Source organism: Zingiber officinale, chromosome 6B, assembly GCF_018446385.1.
Source record: "Zingiber officinale cultivar Zhangliang chromosome 6B, Zo_v1.1, whole genome shotgun sequence".
Taxonomy (NCBI): Eukaryota; Viridiplantae; Streptophyta; class Magnoliopsida; order Zingiberales; family Zingiberaceae; genus Zingiber; species Zingiber officinale.
In genome coordinates this window covers 127,401,145-127,419,208 of record NC_055996.1, presented here as the reverse complement: position 1 = coordinate 127,419,208, position 18,064 = coordinate 127,401,145, and the positions used below count along the sequence as shown (strand labels likewise).

The following is an 18,064-nucleotide window of genomic DNA, read 5'->3' as shown; positions in this document are numbered from 1 at the left end:
CAGAAAAAGTAATATCTAATCGAGTATGAGTTAAATAAATTAAACCTCCAACCAAACTTTTGAAATTTTTTACATTAGCTTTTTCTGAACCAGCTTCCAGTTGCAATTTCTCATTTATATTCATAGGTGTAGTAGCTGGATTGCAATTGAATAAGTTGAACATTTTCAGAAGATCTGTCGCATATTTTCTTTATGAGATAAAAATCCCATCAACTCCTTACTTCACTTCAAGACCAAGAAAATAATGTAATATTCTCATATCTGACATCTCAAATCTCTTCATCATATTAGAATTAAAATCAGCCAATAGAGAATCAAAAGAACTCATATAAATTCAACAATTTGGACGACAAGTTTTCATCAAAGTTTTTTCTACTAAATCCCAAAGATCTTGAGATCTAAATAAAGTGTTCATTTTGATACTCCAAAATTTGTAGCACTCTCCTTTGAAAATGGAGATGAGGGGTTGAGAAACTCCATTGATTGCCATTGAAAGCAAACTAAGACACGTCAAACTCGGCGTTCTGATATCACTGTTAGAAAAAATTGGGAGGAGGATAAGAGGATAAGATGGACAAGTGGAACACAATAATCTTTCACACTTCAATTAAATCATAAAACATGTAGCCTATTTATAAACTACCTACATAATTCATTATAACCCACTAATTCTATAATTCACTCCACTAACTCAACTACTCTACCCCATTATTACCATTTCTATCATTCAGTATCACCTCGTCAATCCATTAACTCAATTATTAATTTTGAATCATTTATCAACAAATCACGATCGAACTCCTTTGACACCGTTCCTTTAATCTCTTCTCGTTAATTTAATTAATCCCATCGTACTTCAACTGCTCTGTGTTGTCGTCTCTCTCTTTCTATCTATTTAATTATTTCGTATTATTGAAGTTCGACTTCAAGCTTCTACGTACCCACACACAGATGATGTCGCCTCGCCGGAAAGCGTCTGTTTTAGAGGTTTGGAGGGAAGCAAGCGTCGTCGTTCATCGGCGGCAGCGGAAGGAAGAGCAGTACAACTACGACGTGAAGTCGATCGCCGAGTTCCCTTTCAGCAGAAGCAGGGGCGCCGGAGACAAGTCCGCTGGCTTGCATGGTCGGCGAGCTCGGCCTCGCTGTGGTCGACCAGGTACTAATTAGCGACAGTGAAGTAGAGGCCGAGGTTGCGGCGGCGGAGGTGGAGGAGGAGGATGAGGGGCGGAGGGAAGAGGTGCGGCAGGTGGAGGTGCCGGCTAGCTGCGACCTGTTCACCGGCCGGTGGGTGTACGACGAGGAGAACTACCCTGTCTACAAGGAGTCGGAGTGGTTATTCTTGACGGAGCAGGTCACGTTCATGAGGAATGGTCGGCGGTGGGACGACGCCTACCAGAAGTGGCGGTGCAGCCGAAGATTAATTGATTAATTAGTTAATAAATAAATAAAGATCTGATGCGGGAGAGATTGAGGGGGAAGCGGCTCACTGAACCGGAATCAATGGGAGTCGATGATCTGCCTGGTCCAAACCGCCGTCCCACCCGGCAATATGATTCTGACTAAGACCGCTCAACGTCTTCCGCCTCCACGTAATTAATTTAATTAAATCGAACTAAAAAAATAAATAATCAGGCCGGGTAACATCTTGATCGAGTGTGGAATTAAGATGATTGGGATTGATAATTAGTTGATTAATTAGATGGACGCGTGTAGAATTACAATGCGAGTGTGGAATTCTATTGGTTGTCGTTCTTGGTCGAGTTCAGAGACGGATCTATAGCAGGGCAGTCCTGAGCTATAGTCCAGTTCTGCTCTTCCCTCTCCCATGAAGAGCTCTCCTAGATTCTTGGTGCATTCCTGGATCCATCTCGAGTGCGACAGAATGGAAGACTATAGTAGTTGAAATGAAATTCATTTTATCAATAGTCGGTAGGATCTCTCGACTGGATATTCATGATGGTAGCTTTCAAATAGATAAAATTCGTCGCCGGATCAAAATAAGGCTAGGCAAAACAAGGAACCGGAAGGCAGATCCAAAAAAAGATGTCATCTTGTTGCTAGATCCGGAAGCAAAACTCATTTATAGTCTTCTTCTCGTATAAATAAAATGAGATGGTAAAAATTAGATCCAGAAAGATCTAGTATTTTTCTTTGCAAAACAGAAAGAATTGGATCTCGAAATTTCCAACGAAAATGGGCAAAAAATTAAGGAACGGGGTTAGAAGAAAGAGCTAACCTTAGTGTGCTTGCGTGCATGGCTTCGATTGGAGATGTGTCTATGCCGACGGAGGTAGGGGTGTAAATGAGTCAAGCCGCTCGTGAGCTATTCAAAGCTCGATTCGATAAAAGTTCGTTTGAGCTCATTTAATTAGGCTTGTTAAGATAAACAAGTCAAGCTCAAACTTCACAATATTCGGCTCATTAGCTCGTGAGCATGTTCATTAAGCTCATGGATCAATTTTTAAATAAAAATAATAATAGCTTTGATATTGAATTTATAGATTTTACACTCTACTTATGAAAAACATAGACAAATATATTAAATTTATTTATTAGAATAAAATTATAAATTTTAACAAGAATATTATAATTTTTTTAAAATATATAATTTAGTTTTTAATAAATATTTAAATTTATAATTTATATTTATTAAGCTCGTTTAGGTTCGATAAAACCTCGAATAAGCTCGTGAGCCATGAATATATTCGTTAAATAAAACTCGAGCTCGGCTCGATTATAAACGAGTCAAACTCAACATCCAAGAGTTTGGCTCGATTTGGCTCAATTACATCCCTAGACAGATGTAGCTGATAGGAACTAGAGGAGAGAGCAGAGGAGTATTTTGACAAATTAATAAGTGATTTGATATTTTTTTAAAAAACAAAAGAGTGAATAAATTAAATATTTAAAAATATAATTCAAATAACTTAATTTTAAAATTTTTAATAGAAAAATAATATGACAGACAATAAATATGTACACAATATATTATTATAAATAGATTAAATAATTATATTAATAATCAAGAGGAATAAAAATTAATAAATTTATTTTAAAATTTAAAATGTTAATCGATAAGAACTTTTAAAGGATAAAATAAAATGGAATTTATTAAAGAAAAATACTTTCTATGAACAATTTTTGATAAAATAATAACAAGCATAATGAGAATTTTTAACTTATTTTTACCACCATTACAGTATGTTTAATAGTGAAGTACAGTTGTTTAATACTGAAATATGTAAAGTTAGATATTTTGTAATAAAATAGAAAATAACTTTCTTACTAATTATTTGATCTTTTATATTAAACAGAAATTTAACTAAGATGATAAATATATATTATATTATATTATAGATAAATTTTATATTTTAAAATATAGTAAGCACTTAATTGAACAATGACTTTTTTTTATTATATAAATGTATTATGTTCAAGGCTCAGACTCTAATTTTTAGATTTATCCCTGGTCAAATTTAACTTGGATGACTGGAACTAATACAACATCTTGAACTATATCATAATGTTCACTAGTCATCAGGATAAATCTGGAAGTGCTCATAGCGAACGGCTTAAGAATCCATTATCCTATAATTATGTACTCCATTTGAAGATGATGTGATTGTAAGACGCTGCTAAGCTTTCTTCATCTTCCTCCTTAGACATTGTTTCTTCTATGGTCTCAGCTCTCACCTTTATATCTCCATAATGCATGAAGACATTAGTCAAAATCTTCTTCTCACAAGAAGAAGCCAACCATCCATTCTTGCTAGCAACATGATCTCTCCTTTCAACTTCGAAGAATTGTCTAGTCATCTTTGGAGGACCAAGCTTATCAAAGGAAAAAATTTCTATAAATTCATCATAGTTGGGGCTTGAACCACGAATAATTAGATGATAACTTAAATATTCTATCGCTGCACCATAACCCCAAGGACTCCACTTCCTCATTTTTAAAACTTATATGTGTTGGATAAATATTATAAAAGATGATTACTCCTTAAAATTTGTCTCGAAATGATGTGAAGAGAGATGATTACTCTTCTTCCCAATTTGTCTCGAAATGATATTTTGATATAAAAAAGGTAAATCAAGAATTAATTTATATTTGATCACCCATTATAAGAAATCTATAACCCTCTAACTAACTAGACACTCTATAGAGACATTTGGTGAATAAACATGATGATAAAAAAATAAATACGCTCGCCCCAGTGTCCCCGTCAATTCATCTCAAGGCTAATACGGAAAAGGTAAATTACAAATATTTACTAACCTTTGGAATAATGACTAACATATTTGATGAATAAACATGCTCAACATGAAAGTCCTGTGATGATAATTAATTTCAAAAAATGGATTAACATGATAATTAATTTTATTAGGACAGGCAAGGACTCCAACAGGGGAAACCGCTGACGCCGGAGCAACAGGCAGACCGGGCCAGCTTAACTGACTAAATCAATCAGTGCCCCAGCGTACCCTCGCCGGGGCGAGCTCCTCTACACGATGCCGCCCCATGGCTTCACGGCCAACAATGGGTATGTTGCTAATCATCCGTGAGCAAATGTTCATTTTTCTGCGGATAAAAAGAGGTGGAAATGATCCAAGGAAGAACAGTTTTTTTTTTTTTGAACAATTTTTAAAAAAAAAACTGGAAACATAACAAACAAATCCATGCCCGATTATCGTCATGTCTTTCCATTACTTTCATTGAAGCATTGTAAATCTATTTAGCTATTCCAGACAGTCATTTTCCATTTTTATTAACGTTGGACCAGAAGTTGCTACAAAGAACATATGCACATACAATTAACTGAAATTCTTTGAAATTTGAAGAATGTCTTTTGGAGCCTTATCACGACTGTATAAACTAAATAACCTTTATAATATCTTTTACAATTAATTTAAAATTAAATACAATTCATCTTCCTTGGCAATTACTTGTAAGTGTTACAATTCATCTGCTTGTCAGCCAAAAATATGAAAGACAACCTCACCTCATTCACTCCTGGCTCACAGGTGTTCATTCTAGAATTCAAAGCAGGTTTTCGAGGCAGAATAGCAACTCAACAAGAACTTGGTACCCCCAACAGTTGTTAAATAACGTCTCCATATGAGACATTGATTGCCAGAATGTGTCAGAAAAGGACCCAGAAACTTAACAATAACCTGTCATGTAGTTTCTTGGTCGTCGTAGATTTCCAGCAAAGAGAGAACCACTCCAAAAAGATTTGCATGAAAAGGTCCGCTAAGTGGTATGCCATCTTCTCTGGTAGTTGTCAAATCCATGTCATTTCGGTCAAAATTAGATCGGAGTTAAAGACAACCTGCTTCAGTCTGTGGAAATGTTTAATGAATTCAATTAGGTACCACAGCTATCAAAGGAAAAATAAATGTGCCTGTTGTTGTTTATATAAGTCCAATAGGGGAATTGTACTATAATAAAATGATGAAATCTAATCTTCTTCAAACAGTTCACAAAAAATTCTTAATTTAAACCCCTAGAGGTCAAATTAAGTGCACAAACATAGACATAGAGGTCAGTTTAAACGGATCACCACCTTGGCTAATCTACAATCACCATCCTGCCATCACAAAAAATTCTTAATTTAAACTCCTAGAGGTCAAATTAAGTGCACAAACATAGACATAGAGGTCAGCTTAAAAGGATCACCACCTTGGCTAATCTACAATCACCATCCTGCCACCAGCAAATTTTGTTCTTTGATCATGACATTTGAAATTCATTTGGCTAATGAAATTTACCTAGAATTTTCTACTAGAATCTCAGGTTCCAAAACTTGATCAATCATAGGAGAGGTATATTATCAATGGATATATTATCATTTTGTTATTGAAGGATGATTTGGCCCTAGAAGAGGAACCAGCCTACAACCTTTAATTTGACTTTGTAATCATAGTTATCAGGATCATGCAATTTATGACTAGTATCTTACTATATAATACGAATCAGAAGCAAATTGGACCATGACAATTCTCCAATTCAATACAAAGCAATGTTTGATCCCCATAGAAATCTTATTTTAAATGATTCTAAACAAAAGAAAACTAATTGATAACTAAATCTAACATACTAAAAGTTAATCTCACCCATTAAAAAATTAAATTAAACCTAATTCCCTAGAAATTAAATCACATTTTTTATAAACAAACTATTAATGAATTTTATATTATATAATAGAATTCAAGGTTTAAAATCTCAATGCAGTGTAATATAATTAATTTTAGTTAAGTTGTAACTTTTAACTAATTTTTGTTTGTATTAGTTGACTAATTTGATCACACCTTAATATTCAAAGTTAAAAATACTTGCACCCAATCAAGTTTCAATTATTACCTATAATTACTTGTAAACCATATTTTTTTCATTTTATAACATGAAAAAAAAAGTATCCGTGGATGTTAAATAGAAAATATGTTACAAAAGTTACACACAAAAAAGTACTCTTGAAGTTAACTTTTAGCTATATTTCCCAACATTATGAAAGTTAAAAAAAAAAATCATGGATGTTAAATAGAAAATTGTCTTATTTAAATGTTTACATTTTATTTTTTAAAATGACTAATTAAACAAAAAAAAACTAATACTTTGACTTTTAGGAGTCAGTGTTAAAGCAGTTCCTGTCGCACGCTGTCACTCTGGTGCTAAAGTTGTCTCATGTGTCAATTAGCAAGCATAATGATAAATTATGCTTGTGACGATTGACCCAACCTCGTACTTCAATCATTTGTATAATGATCAAATAAAGTGTCATCTCAAAGTTAATAACAAAAAAGAAAAGATTTTATTAAGTGGAGATGCATAATCCATGATAGTAGATATAAACTTATATATAATAATGATCGAAAAGAATCATACTGATACATCAAATAAAAAAATGACAAAATGAATACTGATTTTGAAGTTGACATGTCTTGCGTCCTTCATTAAATAAAAATGTTTTTTATGTAAAAGAATTTGATGAGGAAGTTTATATTCCTCATAGTATTTCAGGGGGCGTTTGGTTCTTTCCTAGGAATAGGAATCGGAATGAGAATCATTGTATTGTGGAATGGGAATGGGTATGAGCATGGATATCACTATTAAAAGCAATGTTTAGTTAGTTGTATATCTTCTATCGGAATAAATCAAAGTTTCCTTTTTTACCCTTAAAGGAAAATAAGAGAAAAAATTAGATGTGAGAAAAAGATGAATGTGAGAGAAAAATATGATGAAAAAGAATGATGAGAGAGAAAGTATTATAAGAGAGAAAGTGTGATAAGAAAGAATGAAGAGAGAGAGAGTGTGATGAGAAAAAATGAAAAAAAAGAGTGTGATTGGAGAGAGCATGATAAGAGAAAATATGATGTGAGAGAAACTATGATAGGAGAGGATGAAGAGAGAGAAAATATAGTGAGAAAAAAATGATGAGAGAGTGTCATAAGAGAGATTGAGGAGAGAGAAAGTATGGTGAGAGAAAAAGAGAACAGTGAATATGATGGGAGAGATTGAGGAGAGAGAAAGTATGATGAGAGAGAAAGTGTGTTGAGGGAAAAAGGAGTAAGTGTGATAAGAGAGATTGAGGAGAGAGAAAGTATGATGAGAGAGAAAGTATGATGAAAGAGACAGTGTGTTGAGGAAAAAAGAGAGTGTGATGGGAGAGATTGAGGAGAGAGAAAGTATGATGAGAGAGAAAGTGTGATGAGGAAAAAAAGAAGGAAGAGAATGCGATGGAAGAGATTGAGGAGAGAGAAAGTATGATGAGAGAGAAAGTGTAATGTGAAAAAAAGAGGAAAGAGAGTGTGATAAGAGAGATTAAGGAGAGAGAAAGTGTGTGATAAAATGATGAGAGAGAAACTATGATGAGAGAGAAAATATAATGAGAGAGAATAAGGAGAGATAAGTGATATGAAAGAAAAAATAAATAAATATATTTTGATATTTGATATTAATGGAGAAAATTTTAGTTTTAAGTCAAGGGTATTTTTGGAATAAGGGAATATTTTGATTGATGAAAATAGGATAATGGCTCATTGAAGGGGGGGGGGGGGGACATGGGAATGAGTTATTACCCAATTTCAAGGATTCATTCCCTTATTTGTATTCCTATTCCTATAATCCAAACATTAATAATGGGAATCAATGATTCTCATTCCCATTCCTCACTCCTATTACTCTAAACCAAACGCCCCCTCAATTCTTAATGAACTAGAATAACTATAATTTTAAATGAATTCAATTATAAAACCAAATTGAATTTGATATATATAGTAATTCACAACGAATGCACTTTGATCTGGCACTCGAAAAGAATCCTATGTAAGTGGCTTGACTTGGCCACTCCAAGGTTGACTGCATTGATGAACTCTTGAAAGACATCTTTGCCTCCCCTTCATAGTTAGTATAAGGCCTCATGGTGCTTCTCAATGAGTAGGATCAACATAGCATCACCACCTAGTGTGGCGTCCATCAACTGAATGTATATGGTTAAGGTGATGTTGAAGAACATGGTCATGGCAATGCCACTTGAGTTTCATCATCAATGGAATGGATAAAACCGATAGCAGAAGCACTCAGAGTTTGGCGTGAAAAAAATGCAAAAACTACCACGTGGGAATTCACTACAATGTGACCCTCTGTGCCCTCATGTCTTTTCCCCACACGAACACACTGCTTACCACCACCATGCGCAAGCCATCTACGAGCATCCATCATTGCAGATCCATTGTTGCAAGAAGCCTTCACATGAAATCTGCTCACCTGATCAATTTTGGCTCCTGTTATCCTCTTTTCCTGAGAAATCACGAGTGCGAGGGATGGTGCTACTGGCATTCTTCTTCTGTCAGTTGGAATCTTTGAATGTGGCAACCCACAATTTTGTTGTTGCATTGCCCTAAAGACTGTAACACTAGACTCAGTTCTCTTTGCATTTAAGAGACCCATCACCGTATTCCCATTTTTACTGTCATCCCATGATCTCTGATATACCAGATCTGTCTCCAACCTCAAGATCTACTGCATTTGCGCTTCTCTCTGATCTCTGTTTCCTCAGATCCATTATTTCTTGATTATGACAGACACTTTTTTTTGATAACCACTCTTCAAACTGACTTATCCCGGAGGTGACCAGCCTCGCTCGGCCTAACAAATTTTCCGCCAACCACCTAAATCCAGGAAGCAACAAGTGATCAGACACTCGCAGCCGGACTTTCTGGGAATTAATCACGCCAGGCAAATGCACTTGCTGGGAATTGAAGCCAAATGCTCCTATTTGTGTTTCTCATGCCTTACCACTTGCGTTGTACCCCGAGGGGCGATTGTGGCCGACACTAGATCTTCTATCCAAACGTCAAATGTTGCAATTGCTCTGAGTTTTTCTTCCTCATTAGTTTATTGCATGGTGTTGTATGTGTCGCTTTAGAGAAAAACTCACTCAAAATTAATTTCTATGATCAGTCATTCTTGTTTCACTTATTCTCTCTTGCTTTATTGATGTTCTAATTTGAGATCAAAGAAAACATTGGCTATGTGCTGACTTAAATATCAATTGGCTCCTCAACTTTTATTTCACTTGCATGTCAATATATATTTTTTTTTGCATCAGTATTTATGTTCCAACTTTAAGAAGGAAATGTTGAGAGGCTTAGGTGAAAAAGGTATTATATTCAAGCGTCATCCACATGGGTTTTTTAGGTGTAGGTTACTTGTAAATGTAAGTATACCGTGGTAGTTTTAATGTGATCAACCAAGTCAAGTTAGGTCCGTTAGGTTTAATCCTTGTGTCAAAATGTGCAGGAACTTAAGAGCACAAGAAGTCGAGCGAAAGATGCAGCTAGTAAGAAGGATAGCACGGGATAGAATCGACGAGCTCAGTGCGTCCGAGAGATGAAGTGATGCGGAGAGTACGCTGGTAAACAAGAAGGAAGCGCACGACGTTTCCGAGGGACGAGAAGCTGAATCGAAAGACTGGTCGAGGAGAAGGCCGGAAGATGGGTTCGAATGAACTCAATTCCGAATAGCTGAAATCACCCAAGCGACGGAAGAATGCGTCGGACCAGTCAACACAAGGCTGACTGATCCGGATGCCTGGACCGTCCGAGCGCCCAGACCACCAGTGTAACAACCCAAATTTCCTCATTCCGAGTCCTAATAGCACTTAAAAATATTTAGAAATGCTATAGAAATATTCTAGAAATTTTTAGAGTAATTTTATGCAATTTTCGGAGTTCGTTTGATATTTTTACCAAAAGAAACAAGTGTAAAAAAATAAAGAGGTTAAGCCAAGGTTCGAACGGGAGACCTCCGGTTAAGCAAAGCCTTTAGTCGTCTCGGCTGACTAAGTGCCCAAGCGGGCGGTGCTGATTAAAAAGGAATGGAAATTAGTTTAAGTAGTAATAGGAAATAGAAAAATAAATAGGAATAAAAGGGTTGCGGCCGAGATTAGAACGCGCGACCTCCGTCCGGACCAAATTTTAAGCAAATCCGGCTGACCAAGTGCCCAAGCGGGCATTGCTGATTAAAGGAGTGAAAATTATTTAAGTAGTAGTTAATAAGCAGAAAATAAATAGGAATAAAAGGGTTGCGGTCGAGATTCGAACCCGCGACCTCTGGCCGAACCAAGTTTTAAGCAAATCCGGCTAACCAAGTGCCCAAGCGGGCGATTTTGTTTAGAAAAGGAAGCAAATTTATTTGAGGGGTTAACAGAATATTGGAGATTATAAAAGGGATAAGTTGAGGTGGTAAATTCCCGGACCGAAAACCCTTTCCCCTCTCTTCTTCTCTCTCGCTCGCGACGGCAGAGCTCGGGCGGAAAACAAGCCGCGGCTAGGTCTTGTCTTCGGCGGTCGATCAAGAGCCCAATCCGAGAGCTCTTCGCCTTCTCACGATCCTCTCAGCAAGGTGATCGCGTAGGCACAAGAGGAGGCCGAAAAGCTCGAGCTAACCAGAAACCCTAGGGCTTTTCTTCTCGGTTTTGAGTCCAAGAAACCAAGGTAGGTGCTACTCACGTGCGGTAAGGGTAGTTTCGAGCTTTGATTTAGTGTTTCTTTTAGTTTTCGGAATATGCTGTAAAGGATTGTGGTTGCTTGGGAATTTAGAGTAGATCCAAGATTTGTTTTTCCCTTGTAATTAGAAATTCAGATTTTTAAGTGAGCTTATAGTGCAGATTTTAATTAAGCCTATAGTGCAAATTTTAATTAAGCTTATAGTGCAGACTTTTAATTAAGCTATAGTGCAGATTTTAATTAAGCTTATAGTGCAGACTTTTAATTAAGCTTATAGTGCAGATTTTAATTAAGCTTATAGTGCAAACTTTTAATTAAACTTATAGTGCAGATTTTAATTAAGCTTATAATGCAGATTTTTATGTAAGCTTATAGTGCAGGTTTTAATTAAGCTTGTAGTGCAGAATTTAATTAAGCTTATAGTGCAGATTTTTATGTAAACTTATAGTGCAGATTTTAATTAAGCTTGTAGTGCAGATTTTTATGTAAACTTATAGTGCAGATTTTTATGTAAACTTATAGTGCAGATTTTAATTAAGCTTGTAGTGCAGATTTTAATTAAGCTTATAGTGCAGATTTTTATGTAAACTTATAGTGCAGATTTTAATTAAGCATATAGTGCAGATTTTAATTAAGCTTATAATGCAGATTTTTATGTAAGCTTATAGTGCAGATTTTAATTAAGCTTATAGTGCAGATTTTAATTAAATTTATAGTGCAGATTTTTGGTGGAACTTGTAGTGCAGATTTTTGGTGGAATTTATAGTGCAGATTTTAATTAAGCCTATAGTGCAGATTTTAATTAAGTTATAGTGCAGATTTTTATGTAAGCTTATAGTATAGATTTTAATTAAGCTTATAGTGCAGATTTTAATTAAGTTTATAGTGCAGGTTTTTGGTGGAATTTATAGTGCAGATTTTAGTTAAAGCCTATAGTGCAGATTTTAATTAAGCTTATAGTGCAGATTTTTATGTAAGCTTATAGTGCAGATTTTAATTAAGCTTATAGTGCAGATTTTAATTAAATTTATAGTGCAGATTTTTTGTGGAACTTGTAGTGCAAATTTTTTATGGAACTTATAGTGCAGTTTTTTAAAAAAAGATTATAGTGCAGTTTGGTTAAGTATTATAGTGCAAAGTTTATGTTTGCATAGTATGCAGAAATAGTGTAGCATAGAATGCAAAATCTTGATTAGTATAGTATGCAGAATTTTGATTAGCATAGTATGCAGATTTTTGTTTATGCATTTCAAAGTTAGAATTTGTTTAAACATTTCAGTTTTTAAAGAAGCATTCTTTTATTAGAGGTATTAACAAGTATAAGAAAGATAAAGAAAAGAAAGAAAAAGGCCAAGGCCTTAAGTAAATCCCAAAGTCAAGACTTTAGGGATTTTGGCACACAAGGTGCTCGTTAAAATGCCAAGGCATTTAAAGAAGAAGTAATTAAGATAAAACAGCTTATGAATCAGTATTTTACTTTTTCAGTGGCACTGTGCTGGACTCTTAGTTGTCCTTGGGTTGGACTCCCATAGTCGTCCCTAGATTTAGATAACCTAGTAAACCCTATTAGATTCGGGACTAGCTACCTCGGGTCTAATTAGGGATGCGCGCATAGCAAGTACAGTTGTCGGGCCCATCAGCAGCATGATTATTATTTTTATCTATTATGAAAATAGTTTTCAAAACTTCACAAATCAGTTACGTGAATACAGTTCAGATTCAGCATTAGCCTAGCATCAGTTTAGCTCAGCTTATGTATCAGTTCAGTTAAACTTATTATTCTGAAGTATAAAAGTATAAGTTTTAAACAAGTGAAATAAACTTTACAAGTTTAGCATTTCAGCATGTCTTGTTTCTTTTGCTATTAGATGAGCATGTGTAGTATTTCCTTTAAAGCATTCAGTTTTAGATTTATATTATTCACATGCATATTCGAGTTTTGTGAGCTAGATAGCGCTTACTAAGCAATTTTGCTTAAAGTATTCGTCTTCTTTATTTCAAACAACACACTTCTATACTTCAAAATCCATTCTATTTTTCATTTCCAAGATTCATTTTCATGTACGAGGCTTCTTCGCCTATGACGTTTTGTTCGAGAAGGAGATCTTCATAATGAGTCAACTTTCCTTGGAGTAACAATCTTCTGATTGCAAACCAAGTAAAATTGTTTGTCTTGTATTCTTTTTAATTCTATTATCTTTTGTTAAGTGTGTAATTGTTTAAGCCCAATAGTTTGAAAAAGGTATACTTGATTTTATTGTGCAGCAGTGCAGGGCAATTCACCCTCTCTTGCCAGCCCCACAGAACCTACAGTAAATTGCAGAACTTTACCTCATAATTAAGAGGTGGAAATGGGCCTGGGAAGTCAATGAACCAATCTGACATGGCATAAATTAGTAGTGTTTGGCATGATCTAGCACAAATTAAATTAAAACTTGGGCCAAGCTAGGCGTGGTCGATTGGCATGTAATGCTCAACCAGACACATGATCTCGAACACAGTTGACTGAGAGCCGAGTTGGGCATGGCGGCCCAACCTAACCTAAAACTAGTTCTTGGTGGAGCATGGTATGCAAACCAAGCAGTATTTGGACAACATGCTAGCCACATGCCGCAATCGATATACTTTTACACCTTAAAACCCCAAATGAACCTTTTTAATAAAATTTAGGTGTATTTTAAATCTTTAGAATAACAAAATAATTAAAACATTTTTTTAAAAAAAAAAAGCTAAAAAACAACACATTTTCCTATGCTTCTTTTCCATATTCATCCATATGCACTCCTAATTTCATAATCTCTTCTCTACTTTTTCATTGATAATATTTCATGTCATCCTTTAATCTCTGTGTTCTCATCTTTTATATCATATTTCACTATTCAACTGGAGTTTGGAGGTCTATTGTTAGTCAGCATCATGGGCAAGGACAACATAGTTCTACCATCTACAGTATAAAGAAAACAAAGGATAATGCCAGGTAGAATCCTAAGACTACATTTGCATCGAGGACTATGGCTACAATGTAGCCTATCGTTGCACTGTGACAATGTTATGAACCTCAAATCTCAACCATACTAGCCATATATCCAAATTCTCAATCAAGAATATGCTTTGCGGACTATATTGGAGTTGTATTGAGGATGTCACATCCAATCATCCAAATCGGGGCTTCATGGTGACAGTATATCTTTTTGATCCACAATCAATCAATTGGGAACAGGTTTTTTGATTATCCATAGATGATCCAAGGATGCCACTTTTAACATCTAGCAATTCATTCCCCATGATTTTAACATCAAATTCCATAGATGATGAGGTTTTAGAATGACTACAGCAGCAGCAGCACTCTTTGGGAACATGGGCATGGCCATCACATGTCCAAATCTCGATTGTTTATGTGAGTATATATTCGTGTTCTCATTGTTTATATTTATAATTTTTAAATCAAGTAACACTAGAAGATGACACAATTAAAAATAAATGATTTTTTGTAACTCTATACATTTTTATTTAATGTACAACATTGGCCAACTAAGCTCGAGGCCAAACTAGGTCAGGGCAGGGATGCTATAAGTTGTGCCCAACACAGGCATGACCTGTTGGCACTTCTACTTATGATACATGTGATAAAATATTTTATTCCACCAAATCCTACTGATATTAATAGCGGAATTGTAGCAGCAAACGTTTGTCTTTGCATAGATAATAGTATATTAGAGAATTTAACTTCAAAGAGATTGACTTTGAACATTCTGTAAATTTGAATGCTTAGTACACTAGAGTAAATGCACAAGATTGTACTCTTCATGTTGGCTTTCTTAGTAATAACTTAAACTTATTGTAGTTCCACACTAAATTGATAGTTCAGAAACAACGCTGAAAATCAAGAACATGTACTAAAAATTGCACTGGCAATGCTCTAGCTTACCTCTGAAGAGATCGCACAAGATGATGTTTTTTTACTTCAATTGTATGATTCTCCTGCTATGACGAGTAATGAAACTTGTTGATTTCAAAAATTCCTTTTGTTTGAGTTGATGGAAACAATAATTGCAAGAGAGGAACCATAGATAAGGACATTGGAGCCTTCGATTTGATATTTTTAACAGCTGACTTCACAAGATGAGATGATGGTATCCCATACCAGAGCAGGTACCAAGAAAGAAACATTGCATCTGATTTACCCCTATCACTTTGATAATCAGGCCACTTTCCCGTCTCCAAATAATTGAAGAAGTTCTCACTAAGACTTTTTGAACAGGTCAAAATTTCATCTATGTGCTTCCGAACTGACTGAATGAATGCACATTGAACAATAGATCCAATTGGAGAAGACAGTTTGCCAGTGACAAGAGATTCATTGTAAGCTAAAGTAAGCTGAAAAACAAAAGCATGTAAATATTTTAGCATTCCACAGTTACAAGTTTGAAACTCTTGCTAATATATTTAGCTTACTAAATTTTAAATAGATGATCATGACAAACTAAAGCAAGAGTATTTTCACAAATAAAATACAACATGATCAAAAACACAACCCCTGGTTCATAGGAGGAAAACTAGAAAAGCTTGCCTTTATACTAGAAAGGAAAAGTGAATCTTCGAAAATAAGATGGCTGTTGTTAGCCTGCTTCCACATTGACTCAATCAAAGCATATAATGAGAGATAGATCTGCATGATCATCCATTATTGCAGAGCAGGCAAAATGGTAGTAAAAATAGCAAAATAAACAAAAGGAAACCTTTCATAAAAATGGTGTACCTGAAGAAGAGCTGGCCTGTCTTTGCTCACACATTCAAATATTAATTGTGAGCAAAACTCCTGGAAATTGGGATCTGACCTGTCGTTCTCAAGTGAAAAAAAAAGTCAAATCAAAGATATATACCAGGCTTTCTCTAGATCTCTCTTGCAAAAAACAAACACAGAAAAGGTGAATCAAATAAATTAAGAAATCATGACAAATTGTGGAAAAATTAGTAATTGCGTGGACAAGTAAATATGGCTAGTCCAGGAACGTATAGTTGCAAATTGTTCATACTAGTTTGGGAAACCTTATATCTTTTACTAGCAACACTATTATTAGTACTCTACTATTATTGGTTCATATGCAAACATCAACCTGGAGAATTGTTCACATTAAAAACATCATTCTTTAAGTATAGATATAATGTGACACTCTAGCTTCAATCCACATGCCAAGCTCTAAGCTAATGCATGAAATTCATAAGCTTATAATCCAGCTACTATTAACTTGGCTTACAAAATTTACCCAGGTGTTTGAGCACGACAAGGGAAATGGGTCAAATGTCTCATTTGAGCGAGAGGTTGACAGTTACTAACTACCAACATCCTAACATTAAACCATCATGAAAAATAAATCTTCATCTATATTGGGCCCAAAAGGTTGGTTGTTTTCAGTGGTTCAGTAATATATTGGGTGCAAAAGGTTGGCTATATCTCATCCTCACGTACCAAATAAGAATTTTTTGGGATGGCTTTCGATGATATTTTACACAGTAGTGTTAAGGGATGTGAATTTCACGCCGGTGGAGCATTCTGGCCAGAGAAATGCAAACTACTTGCAGTTATTTTTTCCCTAAAGACTATGTTCTTATGTCCAGGGAGCACTAGAGGGAAGTGTAGAAAAATTAAGAGATTTTTTAAACAAGGTGTGCACATTTTTTTTTTCAAATTTCACTCATATATTATAAAGTTAGATTTTTCTATGAATTTAGACTCATGTCGAATCACGTTAAGTGGCTTGTCTTTGTATCTGTCTTTGTTCTACCTTGGAGAAGACAATTTTCATCACATGTGCTTGGCTTGAGTTTCTGTTGTTCTACAAAAGCAGAGAGATTTCATCACACGTGCTTAGTGAAGGTTGTTATTCTTCCTTCTAGAAGCAGTAGATTTGGATCTACAAGTGTGTGGTTTGAGTTGGTGGATTCTAGCAAGTGGTGTTAAAGCGGTCTCCAACCCCATCCCCATCGAGTGTTACCAAAACTATCGTAATTCCCACAATTTATTAATATAGATTCCGCACATTGACCAATGACAATACCATGTACAAAGTTTGTTGACCAACAGCAATTGTACCACAGTCTAATCATGATTCCTAGGTTGTGTAATCTGCAGTGAGCTGCATGCATTCAGTATATAGTTCCTTCATCCTCCTGCTCCTTAGATAATTTTTTTTCCTTCTTAGGCCATGATTTCCTTTATTGCAGGTCAAAAGTCCTCACAGGCTGATGTCCAAAAACTAAAAAAGCACACTACAATCTTCCCACCAAATCATAGTACAATTTTTTAGGATTTTCAAATGTTTTTCTTTCTTGCAGACTAAAGATCTATTCACCAAGGCCGGTATCCAAATCACATGAGAACACAGGTTGGCTCTTCCAGCATCCAAAGCACTGAGCTTGTTTAGTACAATAAGTTTAGTCGAATGTGTTTCATTGAAATATATTAAGAAACTATAATTTGTCCTTCCAAACAAAAAATTAATTCAAAGAAGAAAAGAATTTTAAAAACAAAGCACTGAGTTTCTAAAGACCATTACTATTTATTAGTTTCCACTTGTGAGATTTCCTTTTGATAATATTCTCCAGTTTGCATTTACACAAAACACATTATTTAAACAAAGCCAAGGCAACAAAAACAAAATAGCTTAGGTACAGAAAGCCTTTTAACCTCTTGGGAATTATGACAATACAATGCAAACTCAAATCCAAGTGCACCTAGAAAAAGCTACACTAAAGGTGACAACACGGATAAAACAAATTTGAAATTTTAATTTGCAAATATTGCCAGTAGAAAAGTCAAAATGAACAGCCTGATACTTGCCTGCTCCTCCAGGAGTCACAGCAAAGTTGAGCAAAAGCAATCAAGCTTGGATCACCAGAAAATGTGCTAACCAATTGATCCATTTTGTATGAATCAGGTACAGGGTTATTGCTGTTTCTCATGTTTGCATAGTCCAAATCCGTCATATCAAAAACCTGTTAATGCAGCTTGATCATTAAAAGACAAAATACCCACAGAAAATTTAGCATGTAGGTC

General features: G+C 35.1%; 1 protein-coding gene across 3 annotated transcripts in view; it reads right to left on the bottom strand.

The window, feature by feature from the left end:
- Positions 1–4,807: 4,807 nt before the first annotated feature.
- Positions 4,808–18,064, bottom strand: part of LOC121989427 (anaphase-promoting complex subunit 1) — a 110,470-nt gene continuing 97,213 nt past the window's right edge. For 2 of the 3 annotated variants that reach the window (XR_006114251.1, XR_006114252.1), the window contains 5 exons: positions 17,849–18,003; positions 15,767–15,845; positions 15,578–15,676; positions 14,936–15,384; positions 4,808–5,340 (listed from right to left, as the gene is read on the bottom strand). Coding sequence is in view for 1 of the 3 variants with exons in the window: in XM_042543486.1 (XP_042399420.1) it covers positions 14,992–15,384; positions 15,578–15,676; positions 15,767–15,845; positions 17,849–18,003 (726 nt within the window). In the remaining 2 variants the exon portion in view is untranslated. Of the gene's footprint in view, positions 5,341–14,901; positions 15,385–15,577; positions 15,677–15,766; positions 15,846–17,848; positions 18,004–18,064 lie in introns of those variants that run through there. The other variant, XM_042543486.1, reaches the window with a different exon arrangement.